The sequence below is a fragment of the Spodoptera frugiperda genome, chromosome 22, assembly GCF_023101765.2.
Source record: "Spodoptera frugiperda isolate SF20-4 chromosome 22, AGI-APGP_CSIRO_Sfru_2.0, whole genome shotgun sequence".
Lineage (NCBI taxonomy): Eukaryota > Metazoa > Arthropoda > Insecta > Lepidoptera > Noctuidae > Spodoptera > Spodoptera frugiperda.
Window position 1 is genome coordinate 3,895,678 of NC_064233.1, and position 13,903 is coordinate 3,909,580.

The 13,903-nt window shown below is 35.5% G+C and overlaps 2 protein-coding genes across 7 annotated transcripts in view; both read left to right on the forward strand.

Annotated features, from left to right (window-relative positions):
• The first annotated feature begins 531 nt into the window (after positions 1-531).
• On the forward strand, positions 532-2,830 carry LOC118280059 (actin-related protein 6). Its single transcript, XM_035599927.2, has 2 exons — positions 532-1,424; positions 2,161-2,830. The coding sequence occupies exons 1-2, from the start codon at positions 740-742 to the stop codon at positions 2,658-2,660; spliced, it is 1,185 nt and encodes a 394-aa protein (XP_035455820.1). The 5' UTR covers positions 532-739; the 3' UTR covers positions 2,661-2,830.
• A 1,909-nt stretch (positions 2,831-4,739) lies between these two features.
• LOC118279920 (T-complex protein 1 subunit epsilon) overlaps positions 4,740-13,903 on the forward strand; it is a 324,585-nt gene continuing 315,421 nt past the window's right edge. For 5 of the 6 annotated variants that reach the window (XR_007706701.1, XR_007706703.1, XR_007706702.1 and 2 more), the window contains exons 1-4: positions 4,741-4,963; positions 6,361-6,595; positions 7,005-7,237; positions 13,553-13,711. Coding sequence is in view for 1 of the 6 variants with exons in the window: in XM_050702371.1 (XP_050558328.1) it covers positions 4,856-4,963; positions 6,361-6,595; positions 7,005-7,237; positions 13,553-13,711 (735 nt within the window). In the remaining 5 variants the exon portion in view is untranslated. Of the gene's footprint in view, positions 4,964-6,360; positions 6,596-7,004; positions 7,238-13,552; positions 13,712-13,903 lie in introns of all 6 variants that reach the window. The other variant, XM_050702371.1, reaches the window with a different exon arrangement.

The following is a 13,903-nucleotide window of genomic DNA, read 5'->3' on the forward strand; positions in this document are numbered from 1 at the left end:
GGATATATCAAAATAAAAAAAAAAATAACATTAAAAAAAAAAAAAAAGTAATTTAAAAAACTAAAAAACCCGACTGCGTTTCTTTATAATATTAAAATGAAAAAACCCTACAAGAAAGTCATCATAAAATTTAAGCAGTCGGGACCCATTCTAGAAAGCCAGCCGTATATGCCCTCACAAAGTCTTTATATTAAGAATGGGTCCCGACTGCTTAAATTTTATGATGACTTTCTTGTTTTAGGTTTTTTCATTTTAATATTATAAAGAAACGCAGTCAAAAACCTTTTTTATTTTACATTTAATGGGTCGACGTTTGACGTTTTTTCTTCTAAATCCCAAAAGATCAGCAAAGGGAAACGCAATAGTAACTCCCTAGTATTGTGAGTTTCCATTAGTGACGATGAATGCTTATCATCAGGTGATCAATCTACTCGTTTACCGCCATAAGCTGTAAAAAAGAAAAATCTCAAAAGACTAAGGTTCAAAGAATCTAAAAAAAGCAATTCCTATGTCTATGATATGAATGTCAAAGTGACAGTGACAACTGTTTTGTTTTGCAAGTGCGGGGCGTACTAGCGCGTCGTACTTTTTTATTAAAAAAACAAAACATTTTAGCGTATTAATTTTAATAATTGAATTAAACCAAGTATAATGTTAGTTGACGATCATTTTTCAGTGTGAAACCAATCTTAACTGGGGACCTTTTAGCCGGTAACCTAAAAGAAGCGAAGAACGAAAAATGTCAGAAACATCTTGTTATATTCTCGATAATGGGGGCTACTCGGCTAAAGTGGGGTTTTCTAACATGGAGGCGAAGGTAGTCCCTAACTGCATTATGAAAGCGAAGTCGGAAAGACGTCGTCCATTCATAGGTTCCCAAATTGACGACTGCAGAGATGCATCAGGCTTGTTTTACATTCTGCCATTCCAAAGAGGGTTCCTAATCAACTGGGATACTCAGAAAACGGTGTGGGACTACATGTTTAGCAAGGAATGCTGTCCCGTGAACTTTAGTGAGACACCTCTTATCATAACTGAGCCTCTATTCAACTTTGCATCCATACAAGAGGCTATGACGGAAATATTCTTCGAGGAATACGAATGTACGTCGTTGTTGCGCATAAACGCGACTGATTTGGCTGAATACAAGTATCGGAAGGACCATAATAACAAGTGCACCCTTGTAGTGGACTCCGGGTATAGTTTTACTAACATAGTTCCCTATATTGATGGGAAAAAATACCGGGAGGGCATAAGAAGGATAGATGTTGGTGGCAAAGTACTGACGAATCATTTGAAAGAGGTATTGTCGTATAGACAGCTGAATGTGATGGACGAGACTTATGTTATAAATCAGGCGAAGGAGGATTCATGTTTTGTGTCGCAAGACTTTTTGGCGGACATGGAGATTGCTAAGAAGAAAGGTGAGAATGCTTTTCAAATATTGAAGCATTTGCTGAATTTTGTTAGTTACATATTGTTGGTTAATAAAATTGATCAAAATTTTATTTTTTTGCATTATTGAATTATATTTGGTATTATATGCAATATTCGGAATCAGAGAATTCCTTTCCATCAAATGTGTGAAAAAAAATATCGCCTAGATCAATTAGCCTTTCAACCGTCAATATTCTTTCAATCATTAGTAGTAAAACTTTGTTGAGCCCTAAACTCTGCTGGGAGGAAAACAAATGCCCTAAAAATATTGAGAAATATTTTTTTATAGTTTAATTACCATCCTTCTTTGGTGCCACTTCATACTTTAAACTTGGCCAATAGCTTTCTAAATTGATCAATTGTAATTGGCCAAGTATAAAGTTATTTAACAGAGCCGTACCCTTAGTACAATTTTGCTTTACTTTGAACGAAAACGAAATGAGAGCATTTTCGACATTTTGATTGGTTGGTTCATTTGTTCATTCATTTTATTTCATTTCCACTCAGGTAACTTTATTATAGACTAAGCCCCACAAAACTATTCGTTTTCGTTCAACGTAAAACAAACTCATATTAAGGGTACTGACAACGATTGCAATCACGATAGACACTCCCACTCAGATACCGCGGTCGCCATTATCGGTTTCCTCAAGAAATCAAATTTTGTAATATTTATCCCAAAACAACAGCAACCAAATATAAAAATCTATTTTTTAATTACAGGTTCAGAAAACACGATAGTGAAAGACTACGTCCTACCAGATTACACGTCCATCCGCCGCGGGTATCTACGCGATATAGTCAAACCCGACGAGGATTTGGAACAGCAAACTCTTCGGATGAACAATGAGAGATTTGCCATACCAGAACTGCTGTTCCACCCATCAGACGTTGGAATACCGCAGATGGGGATTCCAGAAGCAATCATGCATTCCATAGCCGCCTGCCCAGAGGAACACACGGAGAGTTTGCTAGAAAACATCGTCCTTTATGGAGGAAACGCCATGTTCCCAGGCTTTAGAGACAGGGTCTACAATGACGTCAGATGCCTGGCTCTAGATCACTTTGATGTCAATGTGACGAAGCCAGATAACCCAATAACCTACGCTTGGGAAGGTGGCAAGCAAATCTTCAGAGATCCTGACTTCTACTCCTTCTGCGTGACTAAAGAAGAATATGATGAGGAGGGCAAGTCGTTGGCGTTTGAACGATTCGATATTTAGCGTCGGAAACGAGCGAGAAAGTCTTCGGAATAAGACCTCTCGCTCGGTAAAAGTTTGTGGGTGTGCGGACATTGTGACAGTGCTTCGGCTCAGTGACGGATAGATAATTACTCTCTAATGAATAATGATGTATTAATTATGATGATTGCAATATAGACGTATTTTGTGTAGTTTGGCTGTTTTATTTTTAACTAGCTACTTCCTCGCGGTTTCACCCGCTCTGCTTGGCTCCTGCTGGTTATAGCGTGATGTTTTATAGCCTATAGCCTTCCTCGATGAATGCACTACCCAACCCAAAAAGAATTCTTCAAATCGGACCAGTAGTTTCGGAGATTAGCGCGTTCAAACAAACAAACAAACTTCAGCTTTATAATATTAGTTTAGATTTATAAGTTTTTAAACTGACATGGTCACTAGTAATATCATTAGAACTTGAAACGGGATATTTATCACTCTAGTTCAGATATTTATCAGTGATAATGACGCTTGCAACAGTGCCGAAATATCGGAAACTCACAAAAACTAATAAACATGTTATATGGTAAACGAGCAGACAGATCGCCTGATGGTAAGCAATGGTCCTTTTGGGGGTTAGGAATTTAAGGGTTAATAAACAGCACGTAACTGTTACGGTAGATGCGGACGCATCTACCCGAGTATATTATTATGGTGAAGTACACAAATGAGGTTTTAATCAACGGTCACCAAAAAGGTACGTAATAAAACTTTCGACCAGTTACAATAAAATAAGAAATTTCGAAAAAAAAATATCGAAAACAACAACGATTTGTCAAATTGATCAATCAATCAATCAAAAAACATTATAAAATCAACAAACGGTGTTAAAGAGAAAGCGGATCAACAAATTATAATGTTACTGAGAATCGTCACGAGGTACGCTCGACGAGGCATTTGCACTACACCGCCATTTAACACACAGCAAAGAAGTTTGGTAAAACTAAAGAAGGTGCAAGCTGATTACCAATGTGACGATGGCCGCCCCGTATTTCTAAAAGGGGGCTTCTGTGATCGAGTTTTGTATGGGGTCACTCTACTGTCATGTGTGGTTGGGTTATGTTACGTTCTTGCTACCATTTATGACCACGCCAAACCACCTTCATGGAAACAAGTGTGCTAAAACTTTGATGTTGAAATAAAAATATTTTTGGGTAATTTTGGTTGTTTCATTTGCAAAATGGGCTGTTTATGGTAAACACTAAGAGCGAATTGGTGGGCAGCTAAAAAATATTATGTAGTTAGGGTCGGCTCATATTTGACGTAAATTACGTCGAGCGTATCATTGGCCGTACTGACGTATCATCGGTTGAGTGTGAACGGTCCAGTGTTGTTCTATATTTTTGTATGTTCTGGCGTTACGCGACCGATGATACGCGATAACGCGACACACGTTCCGTTAGATATGAACCGACCCTAAGAACAAATTGGTGTTTGTTGGCAGCTAAAGAAGATTATGTAAAATATGTATAATTATTAAGTTTTTTTTATGGAATAGGGGGCAAACGAGCAGTCGGGTCACCTGATGGTAAGCGATCAGCGCCGACCATGGATACCCGCAGCACTAGAGGAGTCACAGAAGCATTGTGGCTTTTTAAAAAGGAATAGGCTCTTATGATCTTTTCTTAAAGGATACAGTTCGAAATTACTGCCGGTGACATCTCATTGTACAGTTTTGCTATGTGGGGCAGAAACTATGAGAGAAGATTAGGTATTTAGATAAGGAACGTAAGAGGAGGGTATCTGCTCGCAGTTTCTGTATGGCCTATTCTAGCTTATAGGATGGGATCTGCGATCAACAATATGGTATTGTTGATCGAAGGATGGGATAAACGTGTTTGTTACCTCTGCTCAGGTGGCTCTAATGAATACATTCAATATCAGTACTTCATGGAATTTTTACTGCACATTTTCTTAGAGTAATATTCTTTTAAATGAGAGTAAGCTCAATCAATAAAATTAATTAAATCTATAATATTTTGTCTAATATAAAAGTGAAAAACTCTGGTGGATATTTTGCGTGAATTGGAATTTTTGTCTTCCTAGTCTGTGGTCATATGACGAATTGTCAAATTCAATTTATGGAACTGTCATTTGGTTTTTGTTTCGATTTTGTAGTGAAATCTATGAAACTAAATCTGCTTTCATCTTGAGTTTGTGAAGTGATAAAATATTAAAAAATGGCTCTGTTCCCCGGAGCGGTAGCCTTTGACGAGTATGGTCGTCCATTTATCATTTTGAGGGACCAAGATAGGCAGAAACGGCTTACCGGTATCGATGCCTTGAAGGTAAATTATTTCTATTATCTTTCTTAATTAGCACAGTAAATCCTTATACATACTAACAACATAGTTAATCAGACGCACCACAGCTGTAATTCAGTTAAAATCTCAATAAACATACAAAAAATCGGTATCTAAAAGCATAACCTACACTAGTCAATACAACTTCGATAAATCTTGAAATAAACTGAATCCACTGCATTTTATAAATAAGACTCGGCTTAAAATTGCAGTTTATGGACATACGAGACTTATTAAACCATGAATTATAGTTTAAAATGCATTTCTTGCAAGATACAAGAATTCATAAAGTCAGGTGTTATGAATCACATGATCGTAATTTTGGGCAACCTGTGAGATTTTTATCTTAAAATTCAGCTCCTATTTATTAAAAATCTTATTTGATCCCGAAATTATCTACAATTATAAGTAAAATTAATAATTTTGTATGAAATTTGTCTCAGAATTTGTTATTTTTAATATTTTCCATTGTTCTCTTGAAATACCTAACCTTATATATTTTAGTTGTAATTTTTAAATTGAGAACTGTATATAAAATTTATTTAAAAGTTAAAAGTGATTTAAATTAAATATTGATATATTTTTATTGTAAACACATAGGATTATTGTTTATTTTCTATTTATAATACATATTTATATCATCATCATCATCATCATCATCAGCCGAGAGACGTCCACTGCTGAACAAAGGCCTCCCCTTGGTCCTCCACGTAGAACGACATATTTATATATTTGCCAGTAATTTATTTAGCATGGAAGTTGTATTGAAAAGGATGAATAGTAAATTTTCAGTATCCTATTCTAGTGTTTTGAGACAGAGTTGTACATAAGAATTATCTACTACTAGTAACTCACAATTATTTATTAATTAAATATCTATTTGTCAGCCTCATCTAATTATTTAAGAGATTGACATGTAAAAGTGTTATCTTGTAACCTATTTGCAATAACAAAGATCATTGATTGTTAACTGCCAGTTCAAATTAAAATACAAGAACTTTAAATAATAATTTGGGATCTAAAAGATACTAAGAATTTTAAAAACACTGAGTAACTACGATACTATTTCTATGGTCTTCATAGAAAATGAATCATCACTGTATGAACAAAAAAGAAGTTGCCTAGCAAAGAATGCCTTATAAGACATTGTGTCCATCTATAGACATTCTTTGTATTAAATAATAAAAACTAAGAATAAGATAAAGCTGAATATTATTATTCATTTGAATTAAATATCTAGAAAAAGAAAATCCAGTAAAAACTCTATAAATTCAAATCAAAGATTCTAGTCATGTATTGTCACACCTTTTATTCCCGAAGGGGTATAGGGGGGTGAGCAATTTATTTTTCTTATCACATAATTTTAACTTCCATCTCCACAGTCGCACATCTCAGCTGCCCGTCAGATTGCGGGCATCCTCCGCACCTCCCTGGGACCCCGTGGGCTGGACAAGCTCATGGTGTCTCCGGACGGTGATGTGACAGTCACTAACGATGGAGCCACCATCCTGAAGCTGATGGATGTAGAGCACCAGATCGGCAAACTGCTGGTACAGTTGGCGCAGAGTCAGGACGATGAGATCGGTGATGGTACTACCGGAGTTGTTGTGTTGGCTGGTAAGTTCTATCACTTTGGAAAGTAAATACTGTCCCATGGTATGTGTGGCCAATAAAAAAAACATAGCTCATGGAATCAAGGTTCTATGTTTCAAGAAAATTCATTCCACGTAACATTTCCACTTATAACCAAAAGCAATGGCTTACTAACGTAAATATTCTGAGAAAGGGTTCAATTCCCACATGGAGCAATGATATTTTTTGGTTTACAAATTGTTGTTTCGGGTCTAGGTTTCATGAATAAACGCACCCACAACACGGAAGAAAATGGTAGTGTGGGGCTATGTTTTAAAAATATTATAAAAAGAAAATAAGTAAATCATCACCACATCACTGAAAAACTGTCTGAGTCTGACAGAGACACAACTTTTTATTTATATAATAAATGATTTTATTTTGTCTTCCCTAGGAGCCCTATTGGAACAGGCATCCAACCTCCTCGACAAGGGTATCCACCCGATCCGTGTAGCGGATGGCTTTGAAATGGCCGCTGCCACCGCACTGGCTAACTTGGAGAGCATCAGCGAAGCCTTCCCCGTCAACAAGGATACCAGGGAGCACCTGATCAAGGTTGCCATGACAACGCTGGGCAGTAAAGTAGTTGTCAAGTGCCACCGTCTGATGGCTGAGATTGCGGTCGATGTAAGTTGCTTTTTTTTTCTAAAATGTATTTTTTGGAGGATAGATGGCGCTAGTGCCAACAATAACATCGGCTCCGTATATAGAAATTGATTAAAATTAATTAATTATAGTTTCAAGGTCCAATAGTGGTGTCACAATAAGAGTAAACACCGATAATTAAGTGCAAGTGTTATCTAACATTTTTACCTGTGAATAATAAAGTTATTACAAAAAAAACTTTTTTGTGAGTGAAGTTCTAATAAGCTCATAAAGACAGTTACCGCTGATATTACTATCATCCCGTAAGTGCATCCACCTTATAAACACTACTAAAACTGTGAATAAAGTGCATAATTAAAGTTAAATAACAAAAAGTGAGAATCATTAACTGATTTGTTTTGATAAATTGAACGTGGGTATTAACGGAACTGCAAATTCAAATAAAGATAAATGAGAAATACATCAACTATTTCACCCATAACGCTAACTCAAAATTGACTCAGCGGTATGAGAGTGGACTTGTGAACACGCATCCGTGAGTTCGAGTCCCGCCGACAGCTTCGTCTTTTTGTAGCATTTTTCAAGCGGATTTTTGAGCGTGGAACATGGATTTCTTCGATACAATTACGTTTAGACGAAAAAAAAGGACACAATCGCTTTCAGATTCCAAAGATAACAATATTACCACTAGTTCCAACAACTCATCAATAGATGTCACCGCTTGTAGCTTGCCAGACGACGAAAATAACACACAAATAAGGGAATTAAAAAGTCAAATAGATAATCTGAAGTTGGAACTATCTATAGCCCATAACGAAATTAGTAACTTGTCATTAGAAAATTCAGATTTAAAAAAACAACTACAAGAAATTAATTCTAAACATGAGATTGTTAAGAAAGCGACAAAAAAGTTAACGAGCAAAACGTGCACTCCAACTAGAAAACTAAGAAATTCAACTCCACATAAAACACCTTCCCAAACATTACAAAAATCGGCCAAGGGAATTAAGTCAAACAACGCTAACTACAACACGCATAAAAATGAACAGCCAAAGTTACCAGCTATGCCCGCCAGCCCTGTCAGCCCTATAAAGACAACACCTAATAGAGATACGGGTAGAAAGAAAAGAAAACTATGTATACTCAGCAACTGGAATCAGAATGGTGATATACAGGACGTGTTGGAGAATACCTATACCCAATATTTTGAATATATTCGTTGTTTATATCCTAACAGCCGTTTAAATAATCTTTTGTTGAATGTTCATAATAAAGTACAAGATTTTAATTTAGACGACTATTGTATTATCATGATAGGTGAACAAGATTTTAAGGGCACTGAGGACCCAATTACTATTGTTAAACTGATTAGGGAAACATTAAAACCGATAACCCATACAAATATTATTATATGCTGCCCGACATTTGTACGAGGGGCTTTGATACTGAATTACAAAATTGAAATGTTTAATAATTTACTCTGGATGGATGTGGAATATTATAAGTATGCATATCTCTTTGACACAAATTATGATCTTTCATTAAATCAATTCTCTAGTAGTACAGGAAAAATTAATAAGTACGGCATAAAAAGTGTATATGACACTATCTTTCAATGCTTACTTTTAGACATTCAAACATACTCGATTGATTGTGATGTCGATTTGAGTATTCCAATACAAAAAGAAAATAAAGGAATGAAAATGAAATCCACATTTTTTCGAGGCTAATCGTAAATGTACATTACTTCACCAAAATATTGCCGGCATACTAAATAAAAAAGATTTATTAGAAATAACTTTGGAAGAACTAGGTACAAAAGGTTCAGTTATTGATATTTTATGTTTTTGTGAAACATTCATAAAACGTGGATCAGAAAGTAATTTAATAATAAAAAATTACAAGCTAGTCTCATCTTTCTCAAGACCTCATCAGCGGCGAGGCGGGACCTGCATAATGGTTAAAAAGGATCTCGTATGTAAACCTATCCCTAACCTGGTTACGCCTATAGTATATGATTTTGAATATTGCGCAATAGAGATTATCACTCTTAATGTTTTTGTCATCTGTATCTACCGCACTCCAAATTCTAATTTTAGTTTGTTTTTAAAATACCTTAATGCTATTTTAATGAGATTGACAAAACGAAATAAAAATAACATAATATTATGTGGAGATTGGAACATTGACGCATTAAAGCGTAGTAATAATTTTAAAGAATTAGAATGTATCTTACAGAACTATAACATAACTAACCATATTATTAAACCCACTAGACAATCATCGTGTATAGATCTAATCGCAAGCGATATACCTAACGTTCAGCCTCAAATACATACCCTTGGATTATCTGATCATGAGACCGGTCAGTCCATTAGTTTCAATGGGTATGTAGACACCGATAGATGCAGGAAACAATTTTGGTTTCAAATGAAAAGAGATTTAAGTCAAGACAACATAGAAAAGTTTATGTCATGCATATCGTCTCTTTCTTTTTCAGAAATATACGACGCGAACGATACTGACATAGCTTTCAATCATTTTCATGATACACTATGCCTTTTTTACAACCTCTGTTTTCCCACACTCAAAGTAAAAATCACAAGCAAGCCACCGAAAAGTAAATGGATAACAAAAGGAATAAAAAGATGTTGTGTCAGGAAAAGAAGTATGTACCTAAAATATAAATTATTAAACTCTAATAAAAACCAAAACCTAAAAAACTACAAAAAGTACATGAGTATACTTAGAAGGTGTATATTACATGCTCAGAAAATTGATAATACGCGTTATATACTTCAGTCGAACAATAAATGCAAAGCCGCTTGGGACATTATTAAAAAGAATAGTACAGATGTAGATAATAACGTTGAAATTACGTGTATCAAAATTAATCAGGACACTTATACTCATGCCGATATAATCGCGAATAAATTTAATGACTTTTTTATAAACATGACAAACAAACCTAAATCCCTTGACTCTAAAACACATATTAATTACAAACATACCATCACTGACATATCAGATAGCATTTACTTGACTCCAACTAATGAAGATTCTGTATATAAAATTATTAATTCCCTAAATTCTACTAATTCAACAGGTTATGATGACATCAACACAAAAATTCTGAAACTTTGCTCTAGATATTTATCACGTCCACTCACTCATATAATCAATTTATCATTATTTCAAGGTTTATTCCCCACCAGATTAAAATTTTCTATAGTTAAACCATTATACAAAAAAGGAGATAAAAATGACATGAACAACTATCGACCGATTACTCTAATACCGGTAATTTCCAAAATTTTTGAAAGAGTCATGTATGATAAACTGCACTCCTTTATAATAAAAAAAACCATTTTAAAAGAGCAACAGTTCGGTTTCAGAAGGAATAAATCCACAACTCTTGCATGTTTTACTCTAATGAAACTAATTACTTCTAGTCTGAATGAAAAAAAACCAATAGCATCGATATTTCTCGATATGTCAAAAGCATTTGACTTTGTAGATCATAAACTACTTCTTTTCAAACTTAACCGTTATGGGATTAGAGGAAACGCATTACAGTGGATAGAAACTTACTTAAATAATCGCCAACAATGCGTAGAAATATCTAGACATACATTCTCAGAAAAGAAAACATATAGATCCACTTATCGCCTAAACTCATGTGGCGTTCCACAGGGCAGTATTTTAGGTCCCTTATTGTTTCTATTGTATATTAACGACTTGCCCAACGTAACCCCATACTCTTGCATTCTGTACGCTGATGATACTACACTTAGCATTGAACTCACTGACAACAATATCAACAAATATGTAAAAGAGATTAACGACACATTAAACAAAATAATTGAATGGCTAAAAGACAACAATTTACATGTAAATATTGATAAAACCAAACTTATTCAGTTCCAACCCTACAATAGTACACGTCACCAATTAGACATAAAATATGCAGATAACGCTATAGAAGAGGTTGAAAGTGCGACATTTTTAGGGGTAACATTGGATAAATATTGCAACTGGAAAGTGCATATAGAAAAACTATGCACTAAGGTACAAAGATTTGTTTTTGTCTTAAACAGAATAACTCGCGTGGTTGGTATCAACGCAGCACTTAATGCCTATCACGGTTATGTAGCATCAATTCTTCGTTACGGCATAATTATATGGGGAAATTCTGTCGATTTTATTAAGGCATTCCGAGCCCAAAAAAAATGCATTCGCTCAATGACTAAAGCCCACCCATTACAAAGCTGTGTCCCAATCTTTAAAGAGCTCAAAATATTGCCACTTCCATCTTTATATATATTCGAACTCTGTATCTTTGTACATAAAAACGTAGCTTTGTTTCAATTTTGTAATGATGTTTATGTTAGAAAAACTCGAAATATCTACAAAATTTGTGCACCCCAACAAAGAATTCAACTATTTTCTAATAATGTTTACTGTATGGCAATTAAAATATATAACAAATTACCCAATGTATTTAAAACTCTTAACTTTATGACATTTAAAAAGAAATTGTTTAACTTCCTATTACAAAAGAGTTACTACTCAACAACTGAGTTTCTAAACGAAAAATTTGTTTCGAAATTAAAATTAGATGACTGACTCTTGTGCTAATTGAATAGAATTTAATTTGTTTGACATTGTATAGTTCCATTTGACATTGTATTTTTTTTGACATTGTATTTTATTTTTGACATTACAAATTATGCTCCTATGTTGGTATGTGACGGTATTTAAGAATTTAATTTGTTTGACATTGCATTTTATTTTTGACATTACAATTATGCTATGTTTTTATGTGACGGTATTTAAATCTCTCCTTATTCTTGACATTGAATTGTATATTTAATTTTAATATAAATTACTCTAATCCTCTTAATTTAAATCCTAAAATATTTGTACGCTGGGAACAGCAGAATGTTATGAGCATTATTTAAATTGTAACACCTTTGTAAAACAATATTCTTACAAATAAATTTATTATTATTATGTATGTTCATTACATAATCACGGGACCACAGGGTCCCGGACCTTTGGAAGGCGTACGAGGGGCCGAAGCCAACTCGCAGAGGCCCGCTGAACAATTTTGATCTAAATGTAATGGGACATCAGCCGGCGATTATCCCTGTATGCACTATGGAAGTACACCAAAGGACAATCCCCGGTTGATGCAGGACTATTGCGAGATATGGTAAAAGGAAATGATAGGGATATGGGTGTGGGTGGCTGTGAAATAGTTAACCGGTTAACTATGGGGACTATGGCCCCTGCCCCTGACCAATATTGAAAAATACGGATAAACAGGCAGGGGGTGACTCGCAAACTCAATAGTGGGCCCCCGAAACGGCCGCTAGCATGTAGCGACAAGGGAAGCAACATCCGTTGAGCTGCTTGAGGAAGGGGGGGCATCCCACGGCTATCAGAGCAATCCCGGAAGTACGGTCAAGACCCCTACCAGCATCTTACTGGGATACGTCCTTCCCCCAAGTGGAGCTGAAGGCAACTCCACTCTTGCGAATCTCCACTCAAACCAGCCGATTAAGGCAAGAGTGAGGTAGGAGAGGCCACTCCGGATAGTCACGAGTACTAACCGGAGTTAAAAAGTAGGGCCTCTCCCGGGAGTCAGGTCCGTGGGGTCGCCACTGCCCAACAGCTCGCCACAAGCTGCCTTGCGGACTTATTATTATTATGTATGTTCTTTACATAATCACGGGACCACAGGGTCCCGGACCTTTGGTTATTATTATTATTATTAAGTAGTTTTGCTTTGTTTAGGAGTGTATTATAGTGTTCAACGTAATAGATTTAGAATAATATGTGTTTGGCATTGAAAACAATGGGTATGATACGTTAAATGTTTTCGGTAGTATTTATTTATTTATTGGTAGACAAAATATGCATAATTTTACAGCTTAAGCCAATACCTTATACGGTTAAAGTGATATAAAATACTTCACATGATGTAAATACCTATTTGGCAGAAATATGTTTAATAATTTTAATTTTGAGACTATGATGAAAAATCATGCGATGTGCAAATGACAGAATGTCAGTGGTGATACACGCATGCTGCCTTCCTACTGATGTCTCAATTTATCAGTCAAAAAATCACATTAAAATTAAATTGCATTACCATAAAATTAAACTATGTATAAGATTGTTTCAAAACACAATAATAAATTGTATCTTCAGCTGCTTTATTTAGCATACATTAATTCATATTGAAATGTTAGTTTCAAATTATAAGAATGCTAGAACAGATTTTACTAATAAAACAATACTAATTCACATTTACAATTATTCTTTCCGCAGGCTGTTCTCTCGGTAGCGGACTTGGAGAAAAGGGACGTGAACTTCGAGCTGATCAAGGTGGAAGGCAAGGTCGGAGGCCGCATGGAGGACTCCATGCTGGTCAAGGGAGTCGTCATCGACAAGACCATGAGCCACCCGCAGATGCCTAAGACTTTGAGGGTATGTTTTTCTTGTAGTACTTTTTGACCTGCCTTTGACTGCCTCGCTGGTCGAGTGGTCGCAAGTGCGACTGCTGGACAAGAGGTCTCAGGTTCGATTCCCGGGTATGGCAAAGTAATACTGGACTTTTTTCGGTTTTTCGAAAATTTCTCAGTAGTAACACGGAGTCTGAGCAGCAGTGCTCTCAGATAA

Coding starts and splice junctions, on each gene's coding strand:
- LOC118280059 (XM_035599927.2), top strand. CDS start 740: ATGTCAGAAACATCTTGTTATATTCTCGATAATGGGGGCTACTCGGCT. Junction 1,425..2,160: donor GGAGATTGCTAAGAAGAAAG/GTGAGAATGCTT, acceptor TTTTAATTACAG/GTTCAGAAAACACGATAGTG.